This window comes from Arachis hypogaea, chromosome 19 (assembly GCF_003086295.3).
Source record: "Arachis hypogaea cultivar Tifrunner chromosome 19, arahy.Tifrunner.gnm2.J5K5, whole genome shotgun sequence".
NCBI classification, from domain to species: Eukaryota; Viridiplantae; Streptophyta; class Magnoliopsida; order Fabales; family Fabaceae; genus Arachis; species Arachis hypogaea.
The window spans coordinates 158,270,630-158,292,811 of NC_092054.1; the positions used below are offsets into that span (position 1 = coordinate 158,270,630).

A 22,182-nucleotide genomic window follows, 5' to 3' on the forward strand; every position below is an offset into this window, starting at 1 on the left:
AACAATTATTTATATCTATGAAAATTGTATGTTGATAAAATTATTTATAAAAAAAATAAAACTACTTTTACATTCATAAAAAAATAAGTGTTTAACAAAAATAATCAAACGTTAAATTTTAGTTGATTCTATTCAAAACTTATCTAAACTTTTTAAATTATCTTATTCATTTTTACTTATAATACTATCTACCTTTATACCCTCATTTTTCACTATCATCAAACTATTCTTATTATTAGTATTATCATATTCATTGTTAATCAACATAGTTTCTTCTCAATTCACCACCAACGTTGCTACTTTCCCAACCATTTTTATTTTATCACTTACTGTAGTAGCTGAAGTCGTCCCTTATTATATGCAATTTCAACTTTTTTTTTAAACAATTTCACCGTTTCCTCTTTTAACTTCATCATTATATCCTCTATTTTCGTCACAGCTGCCACAATAACTACAATAACTCAATTTCTTCCACCAAAATTTGAATCTGACTCAATCTAAAATACGATATAAGGTATTAGAAGCTTTCGAATCTCCTGAGCATGGCAGATTTTGAGCTAGTCATAATTTACTGTCGTTCCGTTATGATCCTTTGCTCTATTCGTTTTTATTTTATTATGCTCTTTTTCATGGTGACTTTACAACTTTTCGATTTTTTTCTATTATGTTAAAAAGCTTTTTACTCTTAAATTTATCATTTTCTCCTTATTTCTTATTCCTAAATTCTTTTAACATTGTTTGTATCCAAAGAAAATACTTAAAATTTATAATTTCAATATATTTTTGCTATTCAATTTTCAGTTTTCAATTGATTGACACTGTTAGTTATGTTAGCAGTGTTAGTAGTAATGGTAGTAGTGGTGGTGTGATAATGTTAAAGGAGATTAAGACGGTGATGATAGGGTTAAAAAAGTTTGGAAATTAGAAAAAAAAATTGAAGATAAAAATAAAGAAAAGTATAGGGAGTTAAGTGTCTACTGGCGAAAAATTGAACAACTCAATTAATAATGATTAATTTTAAATTATTTTTTCAAATTCAAAATTTTTATTAATTGACATTAATGGTATTTTTGAATCAAAACTTACCCTAACTTATTTTCACTTTCACTCACCATTTATCACACAAAACCACAAATCCTAATCCCTCTTCCCAATGTCCCATGCTGCCGTGGTTTCGTCCTCGCGCCACTAGCGTCACTGCAGCACCATCCTCGCGCTTCATCGCCGGTCGTCCTTGCATCCTTCTCCGCCACCTCATCTGTCGTTTGCGCAGGAAAGACAGTCACCATCGCGCTTCTACTTCACCCTCCTCGCGTTCCATCGCTCGCCTGACGCACTCTTGCCGTTCGCGACTCCCCATTGCTCGCCACTCGCACCCCACGACTCTCCATACGTCGCGACGCAGCCACCACCAGGTCCCCATTCGCGACGCGCGATCAACTACTCTGATCCATGGCGACTCCTCCACTCGTCGCAACACGCCACTGCGAGTCCCTCCACTGTCCATGCAACGCCGTCTAAGACGTCATCGCCGGCCACCCTGTGACTTTTCTTCTCTTCCTCTTATTTGGTTTTGAATGATTTTTTAACTAATTTTTTATGTTTTTTTTCTACATTTCGGATGATTCTTTTTATTAGTTTTGGATGATTGTTTTTCCTATATTTTGTATTTTTTTCTTAGGATTTGGATGATTCTTTTTATTAGTTTTGGATGATTCTTTTTCCTATGTTTTGTATGTTTTTTCTTAGGATTTGGATGATTCTTTATCTTATGTTTTGGTGCTTTTTGTTTTTTGGATTTTCGAAGTTTTTGTTTGGAAAGAGGAATTAGTGTTTGCATAATAAATAGTAAAAGACTAAAAGGTGAATTAGAATAAGAAGAGGCAATTAATAATTATTAATTTTGTATTTAAAAAAAATTAAATAACCACTAATTAATGACAATTAATGTTATTAATTAGTATAGAATATAATTCAAAAATATTTGTTGGCTTATTGTTGGCTAGACTCCTCTTGATTTTTTAGTAGAATTGTAAAAATAATGATGACAATGATGAAGTGATTTAGGAAAAGTATAGGGTACCAACATATTATCTGCCAATTTCTGCCAACTCTTATTTATAATTGTGTTTTTATGGAAGTGTGTTCGTGGATGTGTCTAATAATTAATATATTTTAAATACATACATAAAGAGACACATCCAGAAAATATATCTATAAAGACACTTCTATTAAACACAGTTATAAAAAAGACATTTTTATTAGACACATCCACGAATACACTTCCATAAAACATAATTATAAATAAGAGTTGGCAGAAGTTGGCAGATATGCTGTTGGTAACGTAGCAGAACCGTGTGATTTAATAGCGAAAATAAGTTGTGACTATGATAGTATAGTGAAGATAATAATAATAACTTGAAAAATTTAGGTAATTTTTGAATAGAGAGTCAACTAAAATTCAGTTTGGTTATTTTTATTAAATGATAATTTTTTATGGATACAAAATTAATTTTATTATTTATAGATAATTTTATTAGGATTTATAATTTCTATAGGTATAAATATTTTCTAATGTAAAAGATTATATTTTTAATAAGTGTTTTTATTAAGGTACTTAGAGGAATAAATTATTATTTCTATAAAATTGTAAACTATTATTTAGATATTTTAAAAATTAAAGCTGTGCATGTTTTCTAATTTAAATGTATTAGAATTTTAAAAATAAAAGTGTTATTTGTATACTAAAATCAGCCACTAAAATTAGTCACTAATATATTTGTGTATAAATACATATATGGTTTAATTTATTTTCAATGTGTATTTGTATTCTAACATATATTATATATTGATGACTAATTTTAGTGGTTAATTTTAGTGTACACGTAACATTACTCTTTTAAAAATTACTATTCTTACTTCGTTAACAAGTGTCCTTAAGATCATTTTTAACTAATTTCAAATTATGAATACAAACAAAACTAGAGAAAGAGATAACATAGTTAGTACTCCTGGTTTGTTTACTTTTGTTTTTTTTACAAAATTTTATGATCCTCTTATTTTATTACTAAATTGTTATATTTTAATATATAAAAGTATTAAAATTATTTTAATATTCTCTCTTAATTAATGAATAATTTTTCAGTAATGTTATCTTTATAATTATGCATTCAACAAAACCAAAATGATCTATAAAAGAGACACAGAATTTAGTAATATTATTTACTTGTTGTAAGAAATAAATGATTATGATAAGTTTTATAAAAAGTAGTACTATATTGGATGTAGATTATTGAAACTATTTTAGTGTTGTATTTCAGTCGATACTCCATACAGATAATGAAGTCTTAACTCTTAGACATAAAAAACCGAAAGAGAAGAAATAGTGAAGTAAGATTAGGTTAGGAAGAAGTGAAAAAAAAAAGAAGAGGGTGTAGAGGTGATTAAAAAGAGAGTTGGAGGGGATTAGGGAACTTAATAATGAAGAGGAGAGCATACGTGGCAGCTTAGGGTTCACCCCAAGTTGCAAAAGAGCAAAGCCCCCCCACCCTTTCTCTCATCAACTCCTTCCTCAGTAGTCCCTCTTTCTTTGCCCCTTTCTCTTGTTTTCTTCTCTTCTTCACTTCTCTTCGCACTCATCACTCTCACTCTCACTCTCACTACTGCTCCTACTGCTTGCTATACCCACGACTCATCACCCACCCACTCATTCTCTCTCCTTTTTCTTCTTAATTTCTTACTACTCAGAAACAGAGCAGCAAGAGGAGTCATCTGTCAATTAATTTATATGGTAAGGAGGAGAAGGAGGAGGAGGAGCGGCAAGCGATGAACGGCGCAGGGCCCACAGCCACAGCCACAGCCACCGCCACTGCCACCGCCACCTTCAGGTCTATCCTCGACAAGCCCCTTCACCAGCTCACCGAAGATGACATTTCCCAACTCACTCGCGAAGACTGTCGCAGATTCCTCAAAGAAAAAGGTCTTCTCTCTCTCTCTCTCTCTCTCTCTCTCTCTGCGCAAAATTCCCCTTTTGTCCTCCACCATTTCCGCCACTCAAAAATAACCGATGCAACTGCTTCCAAATCTTCCCTTATTTTTAATGTTTGTGCAAAATATCTTCTCTCTTACCAAAGTGAATGCTACTATTTTTGTGTATTTCGTTGCATTCGGAATGCAATTAAATAAAATAATTATTGTTGGACCGATGGATGGATGGATGGATGGATGGATGAACGGAATATTTTAATTTTAATAATTTAAAAAGGACACGTGTCCGTACAGGGATGCGCAGGCCTTCGTGGAACAAATCGCAGGCAATTCAGCAGGTCATTTCCCTGAAGGCGCTGCTCGAGCCCTCCAACGACGACGCCCCCGCCGTCGTTCCCACCCTCCATTCTACCTCGCCACCTCGGCCTCCGCCTCAGCCTCAAGTGAGTGTCGCTTTTTCCCCCAACACCTTTTTGCTTTTTCTTCCTTTTTGTTTGGTTCCCGAGAATATGACATGGACTGCTGTGTTAGGGGGATTTGAACGATGCTCCGCCCGCTGAAGATCCGGCTCTTCATGCTGCCGATGACATTCAGAAATCTGCGTCGTCTCCCGAAAAACCCACTGAAACCAATGACACCAACGTTGTCAGTCCCAGGTTTGTTTCTCCTTTTTCTTTTGTGTCTCATCGTGTTAACCAGATCATTCATGATGCATTTCTGGGGGAAAATGTTTAGTATGGTAGAGTATTTCTATAGATGTTCAAGTTCAGTATTAGCTTGGAGAAGTGATCCGTTTCATTGGTTTGTTTCTTCAGGTGTTCGGTGATTTGCCTGTTAGTGAAGCAGTAAGGAAACTGAGTGCTTTTGCTGCCATTTGTATACAGAGATTTTGTCTGCATCCATTTAAGTATGAATGATAGTTTAAACTGTTAGATGTATTTATGAGTTATGTGCGAGGATCCTGATTTCAGCTAGGTCATTTAATGGCTTAGGGTCGATTGTTGTGTTGGATGTTTCTGGATTGTTGTGTTGGATGTTTCTGGATTGTATCATGTGGACTTTTTCTTTAAGCAGGATTAGGAGGGGGACAATGGTTTGATAATGCTATATTTTGTAAGCATATGGATATCAACTCAAGCGACCATATGAATTGCATACCTGCTACTGCCATATCTAGATATTCCCATAACTCCAATAAAATCGTCATTCCATACTTGTTGTGTTGCGTTTACGCTTTTGTTGACCATCGTGTTTGATTCTTGCTTGCGGTTTTCCACTTATGGCGGGAATTATACAACAGGACAAAAATATGTTCATTGATGTTTGGGGGGAATTCCATGCTGCTCTAATTTAAGTATTACTGTTAAGATATCGCTCTAACTATTTTTGGTGGAGGCAAGATTAATGAACATTAACTATACGGAAAATGTCGAATGGAAGAAGGAATTCAGTTACAAAAAAAAAAGGTTTTAGTTATATTGAACAATATCAATTTTAAGATTAAGTGCGATCAAGGCTGACACTTCTTTTCATGAACTTCTGTTGGTTTGCATGTCAAGGCTTGTTTACTTCAATTCCTAGCTTGTTAGCATGATTATTTGCAGCTGTAAAAGAAGCCTGTGCAAGTTCTTAATTTCAACATTCCTGATTTTACTTTAAGTGTTGATTTATTGATAAACTGTTTTTTGGTACTATTTATAGTTTTATACCCAGGAATCCAGGATAGTGGCAAACTGCAACACAAGTTTCATCATACATTACTTTTCACAAGAAAGTGAACCAACTACTTAAGAATTAAAATGTGAAATAACTAAGATTTAATAAATTTTACACAAAGTACGCATGATTAGAGACATGCCAATATTCCTTTAGTGTTGCTGATTCAAGTTCTTAATTACTTATTAATATGGTCATAGAGCATGTGCAACTAGCGGAGTCGGGCAAATGACGATATTCTACTGTGGTAAGGTGAATGTCTATGATGGAGTCTCACCTGATAAGGTAGGTAATGATGTTCTAGTATAATGCCTGGCCTTAAATCCAAACAAATTGCACATTCCAATGGAGCCAAATTTGATTTGCAGGCACAGGCTATCATGCAACTTGCAGCAAGTCCAGTCCAATTTGCTCAGGATGATCCTGTAAACAGAAATACAACAGTCTGGGTTTCTCCTTGTCACATACCATTGGATAAGGATGTCCCAGTTCCTGTTGATACAACAATGGTGCAGGTTGCTCAAGCAGGTAGAAAATTTAGTACAAAGACTGCTCTAATTCACTATTAATTCCATGAGGCGGTAGGATTACTTTTCTTTGATGATATTGCATCATTTTTCTGGAATTTCTTAAATGAATGCATCATTTGATCTAAAAATCAGATGCAAAAAGTGATTTTAGCTACGATATATAACACCAATGATGTGCTTTAGTGAGGGAAGAAACCACAAATGAGTTCAAGCCAGTAGGTTTTGAGGTGTTATTTTGCAGGCCTTTTTAATTGACCTATTCAATATCATTTATTGTTTCTCTTAAAAGCGTGTCATGCTGTCATAATTCTGATGCCCAAATTCAATCTGAAGCCTATTTTAGAATTACAGCTACTGAGTTATTGTCTCTTCTTAATGGACAAGTTTCAATTTCTTTGACTAGTTTAAAATTATGGTAGCCTGGATTAGCTTTGTATTAAATTAAAGATGTTAAGATTTACATTTTGTGATATTGACAACCAAATCATTGGTTTTTCCAAATTACCACAGATAAGATGATGGAATATCCTCTGCATTACAGGGAGAAGGGAAGCATAGCTCGTGATGCTGGTATGGATATGTCTTCAGAATTTTTGCAGCCTTCTATAACTGCTTTGAAATTGAATTACCCAATTTCAAATCCATGAGATTGCCACCCATTTACGCATTTAGGCAATATTAGTTTACCTGGCTAGAAGTTTGTGTCCTTTGTATGTTGAAGAGTAATGGAACAAGATAAAGTGAATTTTTGTTTATTTGATCTACTACATTGGTATGTGTATGAAGGAAGACATTTCATGTAACTAACAGCATTACAGCACATGTCCATGCTCACACCTCAAATTCTAAGACCCTAAATATTGTTTTTGCTTGCTTTTGTTTGACAAGATCTAGATGGTCAGGCAAGCAGACAAGTTTCATTGCAACGATATCGTGAAAAGCGAAAAGACAGGTATCAGCAATACTGAACTATAATTTCTTTTCATTAATTTCAATTGCATCTATCATGTTATTCATTTTTAGTGACAACCCAATAATTTATTCTGCCTTTGTTGACAGGGGAAGATTGAAGGGCAAGAAATTGCCCGGGGTAACGTCATCTAACTTGGAGATGTATTTGAACCTTCCAGTGAAAATCCAGACCTCAAATGGCAATTCAAGCCGAAGTAGCACATGCTCCCCACCACAGCCTAGACCGCCTCTTGCTTTCAGTGGCTCGGCTGACAACCCGCTAAAAGTTGGCCTTCCCATTGATCTCAATGACAAAGGTCAGTTGCCATCTTTTCTTTATACCTTCAACAAACAATATACATGACATTGAACCTTTCAAGCATAGCGATCAGTTTATCGTGCTTATTGATATTGATATTTAGTGATTATCTGATAAGATGGTTACCCATTAAGTAAATGTTAATAATAAGGGACTGGTTTCAAGGTATAATAAATAATATTATGCCGGTGATGAAAAACTAAATGGTAAACCAAGCAAAGATTTGGTGATGAACCACTCAGCATTAATGCTTGGTTGCTGAAAAGGTTGTCATTAATTTATGTTGATTCTGTCATTGCAGATGTTCAAGAATGCTAAAACTCAAGGAGACTAGATAGATTGTGCAGAGTTGTGATTCAGATGATCACATCATTATATAACTGAAGAGAAGAGACCATAGCCTGTAGGAGCCTGAGCACGAACCCTGTTGTGCAAGAATTGGGCTGCCCATAGAGTGGTCAATTTTAGTTTCTTTAACTGCTAGACACTGTACCCAAAAAAAAAAAAAAGAAAAAAAATGCTAGACGATCAATGTTTTTTGTTTAGGATAGACGTGTCCCTCTTACCTGATCAATTTTGTAATTTTCAGCCATCTAATTTCGCCCTTCCAGAATTTCGTATTTGATGTTTCTGATTTAAAATGTAGAGCCAGGAGCAGCCATTTTCCCCGGAACATATGATATGTAAATTTGTGCTGCCTTGTTAATTGTTAATAGCTTTTGTGCCAGCCCAAGTGGTCTTTTTCTCTTCCCTGATAAAGTGATATTTTAGTTTTATTTAGTGATAGAACCACAATTAACTGTATTTTTAAAATAAATACAAAATTTACATATTTAGACGTGCTTAGAAAAATTTGCTTTTATGCTTTGTTAACTATCTTAGTGCAAACAAAATTACGTATTTTGTTTGTATTATCGACTAGATAAGTAGCAGTAATATATGGCCTGCTTTTATTTTATCTTGTGATATGAAACTTGATATTCTGCCACTTTGAAATGCTCTCCGCCATTTAAAAATGAAGAAAAGATCAAGTTAAAGAATAGAAATTGGAAGCCATATTTTACAAGCCAGCAGAAACAAACAAGCAGATTATTTCTCATGGGTGGTGGAAAACAAAAATTACAAAACTATACACACCACTAAATAAAATATTCGGGCTTATAATTATAATTATAATTTGTTTCCCTAATTTCCATGTTCTATAAATAAATGACATATGGTCGCTGAGGCTTCCACCAGAATCAAGTAATAAGCCACTCATCTACAACGTTGTTGCTGTCAGGTCATGGCGATTGAGGTGAGTTTTGTTACTCTTTGGTGCAATCGATTACTTTTGTTATCAATAATCAATAATATAATATAAATACTGTGGCAGGCATGGTTCATGGACGATAGCAATGAGGATCCAAGGCTTCCTCACCAAACCAACCCCAAACATTCTGTTTCCTTAAACCAACTATCAGGTCCCCTTTAATTTCTCTTCTCTGCTTTTGCTTCTTTCTCACATCCCATGCAATCAAAATAACGAATTTTAATTGCAGAATTAGGAGTCTTGTACTGGAAGCTTAATCCCAATATCTATGAGGATGATCAGGAATTGAACAAAATCAGAGAAACCAGGGGATACAATTACATGGTAATACTCTACTATCTTTCTCTAATTTCAGTACAACTTTTATTTATTTATTCTTTATTCATACAATTACATGAAAAAACAAAAGTTTTTAATGTTCTGTGTGTCTAAAGGAGGATACTATGGCTCTGATACCATATTAGAAACGAGACTGAGAGAGTAATCTGAAAAGTGTATTATTCAATGTAATCAAGTTGTCTGAAATGATACAATATGAAAGGGTATTTATAGGTACTAAGAGAATCGTAATAATAAAGACGTAATCTCCTATAATAAATATTCAGATATACTAAATAATACTAATTGATCCTAATTATATTATAACACTGTGAATATCAATAGTGTTTCTTTGTACATGGGAATTTCTTCTGTATCTGGGTTCACTGTCTGTCTGAATTGACTTGATTATGCTGCAGGATATACTTGATTTATGCCCAGAAAAAGTGGAAAATTATGAAGAGAAGTTGAAGAACTTCTACACCGAGCACATTCATCAGGATGAAGAGATTCGTTATTGTTTGGAAGGGAGCGGCTACTTTGATGTGCGGGACAAGGACGATCGCTGGATTCGCATTTGGATTAAGGCCGGTGATCTCATCATTTTACCTGCTGGAATCTACCATCGGTTCACTCTAGACACTAGTAACTATGTGAAGGTATGAAAGTCCGTCGCGCTAATCACAATCATCACTTTAATGCAGGCTGAATACTCCCATGAAGATGTCTTCATGCGAAGATTATAGACGAAAACTATTAGATAGCTTGACATGTTTGACTAAACTGTTTAATATATGTTGTATCAACATCTTAGTTATCATTATCATATGAAAGACATCTTCATGTGAGCAATCCTTAATGTAAAGATTCATGATGCAATTTGAAGTTAGTTTGAATAGAATAAAGTTGCAACAAACATTTCTTGGTTGATTATTAGTTGCTATATTGTGCTGATTTGTATTTGTTTGTGTACACAGTTAATGAGGTTGTTTATGGGGGAGCCGGTATGGACTGCATATAATCGACCTCAAGAGGACAACCCTGCTAGAAAGGAATACATCAAGAGCCTGACCGAGAAACCCGGCGTGCCGGTTGCAGCTCATTAGGCTCCCTGCACTGATGATATAAACTAGCACGCATGTCTTCTAGGCTTCTAGCTGATGTTACAAAAAGCTAGTGTTGGAACTTGGAATGGTTGTTGGTATATTATTGTAAAGTTTTAGCCAAGAGAAAAAGACTTGTTTATGAACCAATAACACATCAAGCTCGATGTCTTAAACTAGTTAAGGAGCATATTGTACTATGTCTGCTGTAATATTCGTGTTTCAGTGGGTTAATTAAATCATCATGTGTCCTTTGAATGGCAAATTCATACTTGAGAAACTTGGTGAAACTCTGCTCCCGTTTTAGAACCTCACTGTGATGTGTTGCATGAGAACAAGTGAACCAATAATTCGATATTGTTTAGAGGAAAAGTATTATGTTGTCCCACTTACACCCTAGAAGGGACAACAAATTTTAGCAGTTCAATAACATAGAAGGGACTTCAACTTCCTCATTGACTATTCCTTTTCCTTTAAATAAAAAGAAACTAAGATAAATAAACACAAAACTATTCCTACAGTGTAAGTAGAAACAAAATGTAAACGAGATGCCATACATTATCATATACCATACATACTACAAACTATATCAAGGATTAACTGTTCAACCAATGGTATAAAGTTACTTTCGACATAATTAAATAATCTTTTCAACTAAAAGAATTTATGTAAGAATTTACTTTCATACATTACTGTGAAACATTATATCAATCGTATTCTATCTACCATTAAATGATTTATAAATCTTATTTAAAATAAGTTAATATTTAATTTAATAGTAAGTAGAGAACGAATTTACATAATGTCTTAAAAATTTAAAATTGCTTGGTATATATAGGCATAGAGCCATATACAACTTCAAATTCAAAGTACCAAACTTGGCATAGAAAGGCTATGGATTATGTGAAAGATTTTCCAGTGGATCTTATTTAGTGACATTTTTGGTTGGATGAAAATTAATTTAATGATATTATGAATAAGAAGAATAAAAAAGAGAATATAGTATCTTGGTGGATATGAAGGGTCACTATAAGGCGGCTAGTAGCAGAGGCTGTGTAACCTCCGTCCAACCACCAATCACCAATGGCAGCATTCTTTGTCACAACCACCACTTCCTCCTATCCTCCTCCATCCCTTCATCAACCACGTCCTTCCCCCATCCCTTCTTCTTCTACCCATTTCCAGGTACTTCATTTCTCTCCCTCCCTCCTCCTCCTTATTCTTAGTGATTATGATTATGCTTAAAAGATGCATCTTTTCTCTAATTCAGGGTTCTTTACTGCTGCAAAATTGGAACTTTGGGGGTTTTCCCAGTTGGAGGACCAAAAGGTATGTGATTTTTGTTTTTTGGGAGTCAAATTGGAAAGGTGGAAATGTTAAATGTATGTAGACTATATTGTGTCCAAAAACATAGGTAATTTCCACCTTGCTACTTTTACTACCACCATTATTTGATTGCTGAAACTGTGGATAGTGAATTAGCGTGTTTCAATCTAAAACAGGACAACTTTGATATGTGCAGTCAATCAAGATGCCAAGCAAGCAGTAAAAGATACTGTCCAGGTTGATCTGCTCAAGGATGACTCCAAACAAGTAACTGGGCTGAATTTTTCAACTTTTGTGTTCTTAATCAAACTTTGTTGCTGATTGTTTTTCTGTAATTACTAATCACTAATTACTGATTAGCTGACTTGATGCTGTTATAATGGATATAAACATAGGATTTGGATCCTCTAAAGTTTGAATTTCACTTTAGAGAGTAAAGTGTGGATCCTCTAAGGTAGAAGATCACACTTTACTCTCTAAAGTGAAATTCAAACTTTAGAGGATCCAAATCCTAAACATATATCCATGGTTACTCAAATTTATGTTTTGTTTATCTTTTGGTATTCCTGCAAATTAGATAGTTTGTGTACCAATTTGGCTGTTCAACTTCTCTCAAGGTACATGACAACAGTATGGAAGTCTGGTCACAATTTGCCAAGAGAGTTTCTGGTGAATGGGATGGATTTGGTGCTGATTTTAGCAATGAAGGGAAGCCGGTTGAATTGCCTGAGACTGTGGTACCGGAAGCATACAGAGAGTGGGAGGTTAAAGTATTTGACTGGCAGACTCAGTGTCCTACTCTTGCTGAACCGGGAGATCGAGTTCTCGAATACAAGTCCATTCAGTTACTACCAACTGTTGGTTGTGAGGCTGATGCTGCTACGCGTTACAGCATAGATGAAAGGAAAGTTGGAGGAGCTTATACTGGAATCACTGCCTTTGCTTACCAATCCAGTGGTTCTTATGTTGCCTTGTGGGACAAGAAAGATGGCTTGTTAGAGTTGGAGTACTGCTTGATTAGTCCACAAGATTGTGAGTCTCGGGTTAGGATCATTCAGCACATAAATGTATCAGATAATACAAAGATGGTTCTGCAAAGTATAAGAGTATTTTGTGAGCAGTGGTATGGACCATTTAGAAATGGTGACCAACTTGGAGGTTGTGCTATCCGTGATTCTGCATTTGCTGCTACTTCTCCATTGACTGCTTCAGAAGTTACTGGTGTCTGGCAGGGATCTAAAGCTGTTGCAACTTTCGATGATTCGAACACTGTGAGTGCAAGGATCTGTTTGTAGTTTAGTTTGTACCTGTTAGAATATAATTAGGATCAATTAGAATTATTTAGTATATCTGAATATTTATTATAGAATATTACGTCTTTATTATTACGATTCTCTTAACACCTATAAATACCCTTTTATATTGTATCATTTGAGACAATTTGAATACACTCAATAATACACAAATCCTTTTTCTAGTTTAGTCTCTTGTTTCTAACAGTACCCTCTTGATACCTGATGTTTTGTTGGCTTCATTGGCAATTCCTTTCTATTTAACTTCAGGGGAGCTTTCGGCCGCTTTTAGATGATCAAGTGTTGAACTCTGTCAGAGATGGAGATAACAACATGTTACTTCCCAAGAAGATCTGGTGTTCATTGAGAGAAAGTAATGATGGTGGAACTTTGAGTGAAGTGGGATGGATCTCCGATCATGGCCGAGCAATTACATCAAGCTGCATATTCTCAAGCACTGCTAAGCTCAAGGCAAGTTGTAAAGTGTAATATATATTTTAGTGATTTTTCAACAACAATATTTAAAGAGCTTAGGAAATTTAGCAGCCCTGAAAATGAATTTTTTGTTTCTTGTTACCAAACTTGTATGTATTCTGACATCAACTCTTCTCTTCACTGTATCTTGGACAGGAAATCTCATTGGCATTAGAAACTAAAGCAGAAGAGATATAACCATGGTGGTGATCCATTTTGGTTAATATGTTACAAAGTGGCATTCATTTTTATAGACGACCAATTTGTAGAAAGAATTTGACTTTACTATATAAAAAGTATACCATGGGATAGATTTTTTTTTTTAACAAGAAAACTCAACACAATAAGTGGAGCAAGAACAACAATAAGCAAATCAAAAAGTTAAAAAAGAAAAAAAATTGGAAAAAAACTGGTTAATTATTTTTTGTGCTCCTCCTTCTTATAGTGTACTCCTGATTTTCAACCACTCAAATCTTATTAAAATTCTGTCAATCCAATTGTAAAATCGCTAAGCGAAAGTCCACCAGTTGCATATCTTCTTTTATCAATTCTTACTAAAACTCTGTTAATCTGACAGCATCCTTTCTCCCCTCTACCTACACAATCTCGTTGAAGTCTCCCATAAAGGCTGACATAACTTTGCAATATAACTCAATTTCTTCCACACAACAAATTTCTTTTCTCTTCCTCTTCACATTCTTATCCTTCAGCGTTGCCTCCCTCAACTCAACGATGCTGTTTCCCCCTAACCCGCACTCTATGCTTGATGCTTCTTACCCCCTCACCATGTACATCCCATTTTCTGCATTCCATAATAATCTCAGCCACCTCTCATTTCATTTCAATATTCCTTTTCCATGTCAAGTTATATCACAAACTTTTTTTTGGTGCTTTTGCTGCATTTAATTCTTGTATCCTTAGATAACTGATGAATTCTACTATTACCTATTTGTTGTTTAGCATTGATATAAAAGTATACATTATAAAGCATGGAAGTGTGGTCACAGTTTGTGGAAAGAGTCTCTGGTGAATGGAATGGATTTGGAGCAGAATTTAGTAACCAAGGCAAGCCAATTGAACTGCCAGAGTTTGTTGTGCCTCAAGCATACCAAGATTGGCAGGTTCAACTATTCGATTGGCACCTCTAATCCCTCAATACTACGATTACAATAGTTATTAGGTTAAAACAAAGAAAATCCTAAAGTCCACAAATATAAAACTCAATTTAATAACTAAATAAACAAAAATCAAATTACATCACTCTTCGTATCATGAACATTTGAAACATGTATCAAGAGGTCTCCTATTCTTAGAGATGGTAACACTGCCGTACTACTTCCCAAGAATGGAGATGAGAATGATGAAACTTTTCTTAGTGAGGTGGGATGGCTTATTAATGATGAAGAGGCAGTTACATCAAGTTGTTTATTCTCTAGTTCTGCAATTCTGAACGCAAGTTATAGGATCTTACTATTTATTTTTCATTGATCCAATCCTTCACAGAGCTTAGCAATATCTGAATTAGTGTACCTAGCTGATATACCCTATATCATTAATGTTTTATCAGTGTTCAAGCGGTTGTTTAGTTTATTATTTTGTTTGTATTTTTAATCTCTTGGGTAGTAGTTTCAACTTCCAATCAATATATTAGATCATTTAAAATTTGCGTTTCTCCTAACACCTACCCTTTTCTTCATATTTGGCAGGAAATATCAATGGCATTAGAGACTAAAATGAATGGTTTCTGGTGCCAATCCGCTAGAAATAATGAAATAAAATTTATAATCTCTCTAATATTACCGATTAATCTTATACCCATTGAACAATTAAAATAGAAAATCCAAAGCGAATGAGTTATATATATCACATCTATGGTTGAAAAGAAATGAGAGGAATATTTGACATCCTTTTTTATATAAAATATAGATGGATTTTAGTCACTAAATAATTTATTTACAACTATGTTTGATATATAGCAAAATTAATTATTAATATAAAATATATATTAAAATATAAATTATAAATTATAAATTATAAATAAATTAAATAACATATATTTACATGTAAATACGTAATTACTGATTTTGGGTGATTAATATTAACGTATAAATAGTATTTTTATTTTTATTTCTATTAAAATATATCCATCTGTATTTAACAAAAAAATATAAAGACCGACAATGAGTTATAACTCAAATGGTATAGTCTCCTCATATTTAATTAAGAGGTTGCGGGTTCGAGTCTCCTATCTTTAGTTAAAAAAAAAAACGAATATAAAGAGCGAGGGGTTAAAAAAGAGTGTGGCCACAAAGAACAGAACTGAAACCCCAATCAAGACATTAGAAATCAAAGCAGCAATTCAACACAACTATCGTCATGGTTTCCTCCGGCAAGGTACTTTCTTCTTCCTTTTCTCTTATTAGCTTCTCCTCTTTGATTTCTTCCTCATAACTTCGTCAATTTCATTATTAGTTTTTCTTTTTTTCTTTTTTTATTTTTTCTATATATATTTTTAACCCGGGATACTGAGCTGTTTCAATTTAAACCTGACTAAATTCCAATTGATTCTTTATCATATTTTAAGCTTATGTTGGAATCATTTCTCTTTTTTCCCCATGGTTGTTACCAGAAAATTTATGGATTGAACAAGGTTACACGGCTATAGAGAGAGACTACTATTTTTGTTTTTATTTTTTAGTTGCTGCCTAAAATTTGATCAGACTTTATATCCATGTGGTTTTGTTGCTATGGAATTTACCATGAACATTCTTACTGGAATTTTGACGCACTTGTTCTGTCATCGACATGCCTATGACCAATTGTTGATCTTAAATTATTCTGTGAACTTTAACCCGAGAGTTTATTGATTAAATGGAACACAAAAGATATTGCTTGAAGTAATAAACCCTAGATATTACTTATCACTTTCACTACATAAGCGGTGAGGCAGGTTTGATACAGGTGTTGGTAGATTATGGGTTGGGATGATGGATGCAAGAATTGGGAGCTTGTTTCCTTTGTTATTATGGCTGTGATTGGGTGTTGTTTATGTTTACATATATTAAGCCAATTATCTATTTGAAACATGCATTCTGATGTCTACTATTTCCACTGTTTCAAGTTGTCTTACTCATTCAGAGTCATTGAGACTGAGAGATCAAGAGGAATCATTTTTGAAATGTTATTTTTTGCAGGATCCCCGAGAGGAAGTCATTCAGGCATGGTACATGGATGATAGTAATGAAGATCAGAGACTTCCCCATCACAAAGAACCCAAGGAGTTTGTCTCGTTGGACAAACTTGGTGGTAGGCTACTAGTTATAGTTGTGTCATTGAGGACTTTTTATGGTATCACGGTTTGCACTCACATATTTGGCTTTATTATGTTAACATTGCAGAACTTGGAGTGCTTAGCTGGAGGTTAGATGCTGATAACTATGAAACAGATCCAGAGCTGAAAAAGATTCGTGAAGAACGCGGTTACTCCTACATGGTTTGTTACGCCAATGTTCATTTCCACTATTTCATGTGCCACACTCTCATTTAGAACTAACTCCTAAACTCGACAAATAACTATATGCAAATAAGAATGAATAAAATGCAAAAACATGACTTTATGGTCATTTAAATAATGCACGGGTCGTGTCAAATATGTGCATCTTGAAATTCTTGCTGTATGTTAATGCCTCTTTTACAGATTGACTTGAGGCACATTTTCTGCAGGATGTCTGTGAGGTCTACCCAGAGAAATTGCCAAATTATGAAGAGAAGATCAAAAGCTTCTTTGAAGAGCATCTTCACACCGACGAGGAGATCCGCTATTGTGTTGCTGGAAGTGGTACGTGCAATTTTCTTTTGTTTTTCGTTGTTCCCCGCCAATACCTAGTGACTTTCTTCACTATGTTGCATTGCTAAAGCCTAAATGTTTACTTTTTCACCTTAGGGTACTTTGATGTGAGGGATCGTAATGATGCTTGGATTCGTGTATGGGTGAAGAAAGGAGGACTGATCATCTTACCTGCTGGAATTTATCATCGCTTTACACTAGATGAGAGCAACTACATTAAGGTACTGATTGTCCTGTGCTCTTTCTGGAAGGCACTTTTTGATTATGTTCTTGATGTGTATTTAGACTTATTTGAGAAAGAAGTATCTGATTGCTAAACTTTTTGATAGTTGTATTCTTGTACATCTCTTAAGAATTAATATGATGATTTGCTGCTTTCCTTAACCTGTTATTGTTCCTTACCTGATTGTAAAATATACAGGCTTTGCGATTTTTTGTTGGTGAACCAGTTTGGACTCCATACAATCGTCCACACGATCATCTCCCAGCAAGGTATTAAACTGTTACTTATGAAGTACACTGACCCGTGGGAAAAATCAAAGGATTTATACGTCAAACCTCATTATTTTTCTTAATATATGATATGTAATTTCAATGTGCAGAGGGCAATATATCAAGACTTTTGTGGAAAAGGATGTTGCTAATAATGCTGTTGATGCTGCTGCCTGAGATCTTGTTCTGCCTAATAGGATACGGCTTTATGCTACGAAAAGTACAGGGGTTTGGAAAAATAAATAAATAAATAAATAATACTAATAATGGGTTTCTTAAAATGATGATCTGCCGTTGTATGTTATGGTTTGTTTGAGTATCCCTGAAAACTTGTATACATGCCATTGTATTTACAATATCTATCCTACTAAATATTCGTATCATTATTGCTACTATATGTGTTTAGGTTTTATGTTTTTAGGGTAAAAGATCTTTTCACAGTGAATCAATTTTAGAAATGATAAATTAATTTGAGAAACTTACATAGTTACGTCTATGTCGTTCATACAATCATAATGTGATATATTTTGAAGACAGAAAAAAAAAAAGTGATATTTTTATCCATCTAGAGTAAGAGAAGTGTGATTATGATATTTGTAGGTACGCCGTGTGTAAACTCCGAGAAAATAATTAATAGTTAGCGAATAAATTAATTATTAATAAAAAATTAAAAAATAAAATTTTGTAGTTTAATATGATAGAGAAAATTAAAATAAGAATTTTAATATTAATTTTAAGCAATTTGGTCTAAGATTTGGTCGAATTTGGTCTAAGATTGGGTCGAACGGACTGAATCGGACGAACCAAGTCCAAAATGGATTCGAGGCCCAGTCCAACCCATCACACTCAAATAAAATTCAGTTCACCCTTCATCCATTCTCTTCATTCACGCTGGAACATCCATGGAGAAGGGAAAAAAGAACTTAAAACCTTAGGCTTGATTTCAACTACTATATCTCACCATTCCGAGCTCCGATCGTCGTATCGTTTGCAGTCACGCGTCTACGGCATCGAGTTCTACTATTTTATTGGATCAATTTCATAGGTAAGCTTCAATCTCACCCCAACCTCTCTATCCTTCAATTTTCGAAATTAAAGGGAACCCATGTTGAGATTTTATTTAATTGGGTACTCTAGGCTCAATTTAGCTTATGGAGCTTAACGGATTTGGTTCGTTTAGTCCGTGGACACGGTGAGAGTCCTAAATCCTAGTTTTTCTTGTTTGGATTATGTTGGATATTGAATTGTTGGATATATGTATGTATATATTATATATATGTGTTAGGTGTATGAATGCATGATATGGAGATTCTTGGAATAATTGGAAGCTTGATTTGAGAGCTTGGTGGAGTTAGAGTTAAATCTTGGTGATTGAAGCATTGCCCTTTTGCCTTGTGGTTTGCCTTGGTTAATACGTTGAAATCGGCTAAAGTATGGTTTAGATTTTGCGTATTTAATATATAATATTCTGTGAAGACTTAGGCTAGTGGACTATAAGATAAAGATGAATGTACGAGCATGTAAATTGATTAGTGTTTAATGATAAAAGTTGAGTTTTGGTTTAAATTGTTGATGCTAAATTTGGAATGCTAAATGGTGACTTATTGGTGCTTGTAAAGTAGAAAAAGAGAATGAATATGAATTGTGGTGGTTTGATGGCGATTATTGTGATCAAAGTAATGAGTTATAGGTAAAGAGATTATGTATGTATTGATGTGTGATTGATTAAGGTAAGGTGGTGGAAGCTTTGGCATTGAAATTGGTATGATGTTGTGGTTGAATAAATGTGTAAAGGAAGGGAGAATTGAGTTTGGGTTATGAAAATGGGGGTTGGATCTTTGTGTAAATTAGGTTTTTGGTCGAACTTCGACAAGTCATAATTTGGCTTTCGGACCCCAAATTATTTCAAACTTGTTTTGTATGAAAATTGGGTCCGTGTCGTTCAAAGAACGGATGAAAAATGATTTAAAATGAAAAAATTATGTGCGTTGGGAGTTTGGGGTTTTAAATTGAAATTCTGCAGTTTTTTAACTTAGCCAAAATTTTAACCAAAAACCCACGCATGCGTACGCATATTGTCTCATACGCATGTGGTAGCTACTGCCTCGCGTACATGCGTACGCGAATGAGTCTATGCGTACGCGAAATGGGCCAACATGCACGCTCACGCGTACGCGTGACTTGGGCAAAATTGTACGTATGCGTACGCATACCTCTATTTTCAGCAACTCATTATTTTGTGCTTTCAAAGTCAATTTGGCCTTTCAAACCTCTATTTTCATATTGTTACTTCTAAACTTGGTTAGTAAGCCTAGTAATAGGATAAAGTTAGGAAATGGTGGTAACTTGGAGATGAAGAATGACTTTTAAAAGGTAATAGGTGGTTGGGGAAGTTGGTACTCGAATTGATAAGATGATGAAAGTGGTGTATGAGACAATTAGAGAGTAATGTAATATTGAGAATGATATGTGAGGCAGTGGATGATGTTAATTAATTGAGATGTGAGTAGTGATTAAGTGATTATGAGTATTGAGAAAGTGCGGTAATGTTGCGAGTATGCTGGAGATGCATATGTGAGCTAAAGGTTGAGTATTTTTGAGTTTGGGGTGTTGTTTTTCCCATGTCAGTTTGGTGTGTCGTCTCCCCATGTCAGCTTGAGATTCGTCCTATGGATAATATTGAGCTTAGGGACGTTCTCTTCCCCATGTCAGCTTGGGGTGTTGTCTTTTCTCCCCATGTCAGTTTGGAATTCGTCCCATGGATATTATTGAGTTTGGGGGCATTCTCTTCCCCATGTCAGCTTGGGGATTCTCCCCACGGTGTATTTTTGAGCTTGAGAACATGTCGGGATGGTTACATAACCGACAGTTGATATCAATGGCCATAGGACAGACATGCGTCATATGCATTTGTATGTATGGCTTGTTTGTGCATTAATTGAGATTGCTTAATTGATTATAATATGCTAATTGTCATAATTGATATTTGTATTATTTGTATTCTACCTGTACTTGCTATGTCTGCTTGTTTGTCTTTGTAATTACCGGAGATGGAGGAACGGAAGAAAGGCGGAGAAGAGATTGAGAATTCTATTTAAGTTCCAATTAGATTTAAGGAGTTGATTTAGTTGAGAAAGCCTTAGAAAACCACCCTGATTTACGGTTTCTGTTTAGTTCTTTAAGTTTTATAATCTAAGTGTCGGCGTTCTAGGATTGCCTCTAGCATTCCCAAGATCTTATATATTATGTGCGTGACACTTTTACCATGCTAAAAATCCCCGATTCTCACCCCATACTGTGTTGTTGTTTTCAGATGCAGGTCGAGAGGCACATCGCTAGGTGTCTGGATTTCTGAAGCGGAGCGGTTTTTGGGTTCTCTTGTTATGTAGCTTATGTATATATGTACTTAGCTTTCTCTCCAAGAAACTTGTTTATTTTGTTCCTCTTAGAGGCTAATGGAGAGCTAGGGTTTTATTTATATATTTTGGGTTTTGGGATATGTATATACGTATGTAAATATTCTCCGGCCAGCCTTGCCTTCGTAGGCTGAGTTAGGAGCTTGTTATTATGTATTTTTTGGGCTTTCAACTCCTAGTTTCTGTTATATTATGTTCGCTGACTTTCGATTTTTTCGCACGTAAGTTATCTCGTTTCCTGAGCGTTGCGCTTTTATTTTGCGCTTTTGTTTTATCCATTTTCAAGACTCCTAGTTAAATATCTCTTTCACTATTATTATATATATTTTTTACTTTTAGAGGTCGTAATACCTTATTACCTCAGTCTCATAATGTAAGTATGAGATTAAGTGTGGTATGGTGTTACACCGTGCACCTTGAATCATTTTGTGTTAAAACTTTATGCAACCCAAACACTAATTTTAATTTAAGGTGTGATTTGAATTGAATATTTTTTTTAGACAATCTGATTCAACTTCGAGAGGTTTAGATTTGATTGGGTTTTAATATTAAATCTTAAATAACCAATAATAAAATAATAAGTTTCAATAGTATTTTAAAAAATTAATATTAACATAATAATAAAATTATAGATTGATTAAAATAAATTAAAAAAATTTATTTTTAAATTCATAAAATATTTACTAAATAATAATAATATATGAATAATATAAAATATATAATAAATTGAATGTATTATAAGTAAAATTTTAAAGATAATAATAAAATAATAATATTATATTACATTATACAGTTTTAATTGGATTAGATTGATTTTAAAAAGTGAATCCAAAATTTGATTCAATTTATGTAATTTGTTAAAAATATAACTCGATCAAATTTAAATTAGTGCGATTTTAATTAATTTTTTATTTGAATTGGATTGGATAATTGATTTAATTTAAATCAGTTTAAATTTGACACTCCTATTCTAGGTGAAATAATTTAAGTCAAAACAAAATTTTTGTCAATTATTCTTTTGTGCATCTCAGAATTTGGTCTTACATTTGTAATATGTTTTTTACATGACCAATATAGAAGTGTTATTGAATACGCAAAG

The 22,182-nt window shown here is 34.2% G+C and overlaps 4 protein-coding genes and 1 long non-coding RNA gene across 8 annotated transcripts; all 5 read left to right on the top strand.

Annotated features, from left to right (window-relative positions):
- Positions 1 to 3,286: 3,286 nt before the first annotated feature.
- On the top strand, positions 3,287 to 8,230 carry LOC112775447 (protein TIFY 4B). Of its 4 annotated transcripts, none has more exons than XM_025819060.3 (10): positions 3,287 to 3,979; positions 4,282 to 4,430; positions 4,519 to 4,643; positions 4,803 to 4,832; positions 5,904 to 5,988; positions 6,072 to 6,231; positions 6,744 to 6,803; positions 7,122 to 7,185; positions 7,293 to 7,501; positions 7,805 to 8,230. In XM_025819060.3, the coding sequence occupies exons 1-10, from the start codon at positions 3,826 to 3,828 to the stop codon at positions 7,819 to 7,821; spliced, it is 1,053 nt and encodes a 350-aa protein (XP_025674845.1). In that variant the 5' UTR covers positions 3,287 to 3,825; the 3' UTR covers positions 7,822 to 8,230. The 4 variants fall into 4 exon arrangements, with proteins under 4 accessions (XP_025674845.1, XP_025674846.1, XP_025674847.1 ...); XM_025819061.3 differs by having other exon boundaries at positions 3,458 to 3,979; positions 7,128 to 7,185; XM_025819062.3 differs by lacking the exon at positions 4,803 to 4,832 and having other exon boundaries at positions 3,458 to 3,979.
- Positions 8,231 to 8,340: 110 nt separating this feature from the next.
- LOC112775449 (acireductone dioxygenase 1) lies at positions 8,341 to 10,501 on the top strand. Its single transcript, XM_025819064.3, has 5 exons — positions 8,341 to 8,800; positions 8,879 to 8,966; positions 9,045 to 9,139; positions 9,553 to 9,792; positions 10,111 to 10,501. The coding sequence occupies exons 1-5, from the start codon at positions 8,789 to 8,791 to the stop codon at positions 10,237 to 10,239; spliced, it is 564 nt and encodes a 187-aa protein (XP_025674849.1). The 5' UTR covers positions 8,341 to 8,788; the 3' UTR covers positions 10,240 to 10,501.
- A 595-nt stretch (positions 10,502 to 11,096) lies between these two features.
- Positions 11,097 to 13,662, top strand: LOC112777352 (uncharacterized). The gene is made up of 6 exons (XM_025821705.3): positions 11,097 to 11,421; positions 11,507 to 11,565; positions 11,739 to 11,829; positions 12,180 to 12,833; positions 13,125 to 13,325; positions 13,485 to 13,662. The coding sequence occupies exons 1-6, from the start codon at positions 11,320 to 11,322 to the stop codon at positions 13,524 to 13,526; spliced, it is 1,149 nt and encodes a 382-aa protein (XP_025677490.1). The 5' UTR covers positions 11,097 to 11,319; the 3' UTR covers positions 13,527 to 13,662.
- Positions 13,663 to 15,034: 1,372 nt separating this feature from the next.
- On the top strand, positions 15,035 to 18,059 carry LOC112776232 (acireductone dioxygenase 2). The gene is made up of 7 exons (XM_025820308.2): positions 15,035 to 15,722; positions 16,523 to 16,634; positions 16,727 to 16,821; positions 17,052 to 17,166; positions 17,272 to 17,396; positions 17,597 to 17,667; positions 17,778 to 18,059. The coding sequence occupies exons 1-7, from the start codon at positions 15,705 to 15,707 to the stop codon at positions 17,842 to 17,844; spliced, it is 603 nt and encodes a 200-aa protein (XP_025676093.1). The 5' UTR covers positions 15,035 to 15,704; the 3' UTR covers positions 17,845 to 18,059.
- A 486-nt stretch (positions 18,060 to 18,545) lies between these two features.
- Positions 18,546 to 21,261, top strand: LOC112776233 (uncharacterized). Its single transcript, XR_003189883.3, has 3 exons — positions 18,546 to 18,712; positions 18,805 to 18,859; positions 20,981 to 21,261. It is a non-coding gene; the product is annotated as an uncharacterized lncRNA (long non-coding RNA).
- The last annotated feature ends 921 nt before the right edge of the window (positions 21,262 to 22,182 follow it).

Bases quoted from the DNA above. Each gene is read 5' to 3' on its own strand.
- LOC112777352 (XM_025821705.3), top strand. From the start codon at position 11,320: ATGGCAGCATTCTTTGTCACAACCACCACTTCCTCCTATCCTCCTCCA. The intron at 11,566-11,738 runs GTATGTGATTTT...AATCTAAAACAG, and splicing joins CCCAGTTGGAGGACCAAAAG to GACAACTTTGATATGTGCAG. The intron at 12,834-13,124 runs GTGAGTGCAAGG...ATTTAACTTCAG, and splicing joins CTTTCGATGATTCGAACACT to GGGAGCTTTCGGCCGCTTTT.
- LOC112775449 (XM_025819064.3), top strand. The intron at 9,140-9,552 runs GTAATACTCTAC...ATTATGCTGCAG, and splicing joins CCAGGGGATACAATTACATG to GATATACTTGATTTATGCCC. The intron at 9,793-10,110 runs GTATGAAAGTCC...TTGTGTACACAG, and splicing joins ACACTAGTAACTATGTGAAG to TTAATGAGGTTGTTTATGGG.
- LOC112775447 (XM_025819060.3), top strand. From the start codon at position 3,826: ATGAACGGCGCAGGGCCCACAGCCACAGCCACAGCCACCGCCACTGCC. The intron at 4,833-5,903 runs GTAAGGAAACTG...ATATGGTCATAG, and splicing joins ATTTGCCTGTTAGTGAAGCA to AGCATGTGCAACTAGCGGAG. The intron at 7,186-7,292 runs GTATCAGCAATA...CTTTGTTGACAG, and splicing joins CGTGAAAAGCGAAAAGACAG to GGGAAGATTGAAGGGCAAGA.
- LOC112776232 (XM_025820308.2), top strand. The intron at 16,635-16,726 runs GTAGGCTACTAG...TTAACATTGCAG, and splicing joins CTCGTTGGACAAACTTGGTG to AACTTGGAGTGCTTAGCTGG. The intron at 16,822-17,051 runs GTTTGTTACGCC...CATTTTCTGCAG, and splicing joins AACGCGGTTACTCCTACATG to GATGTCTGTGAGGTCTACCC.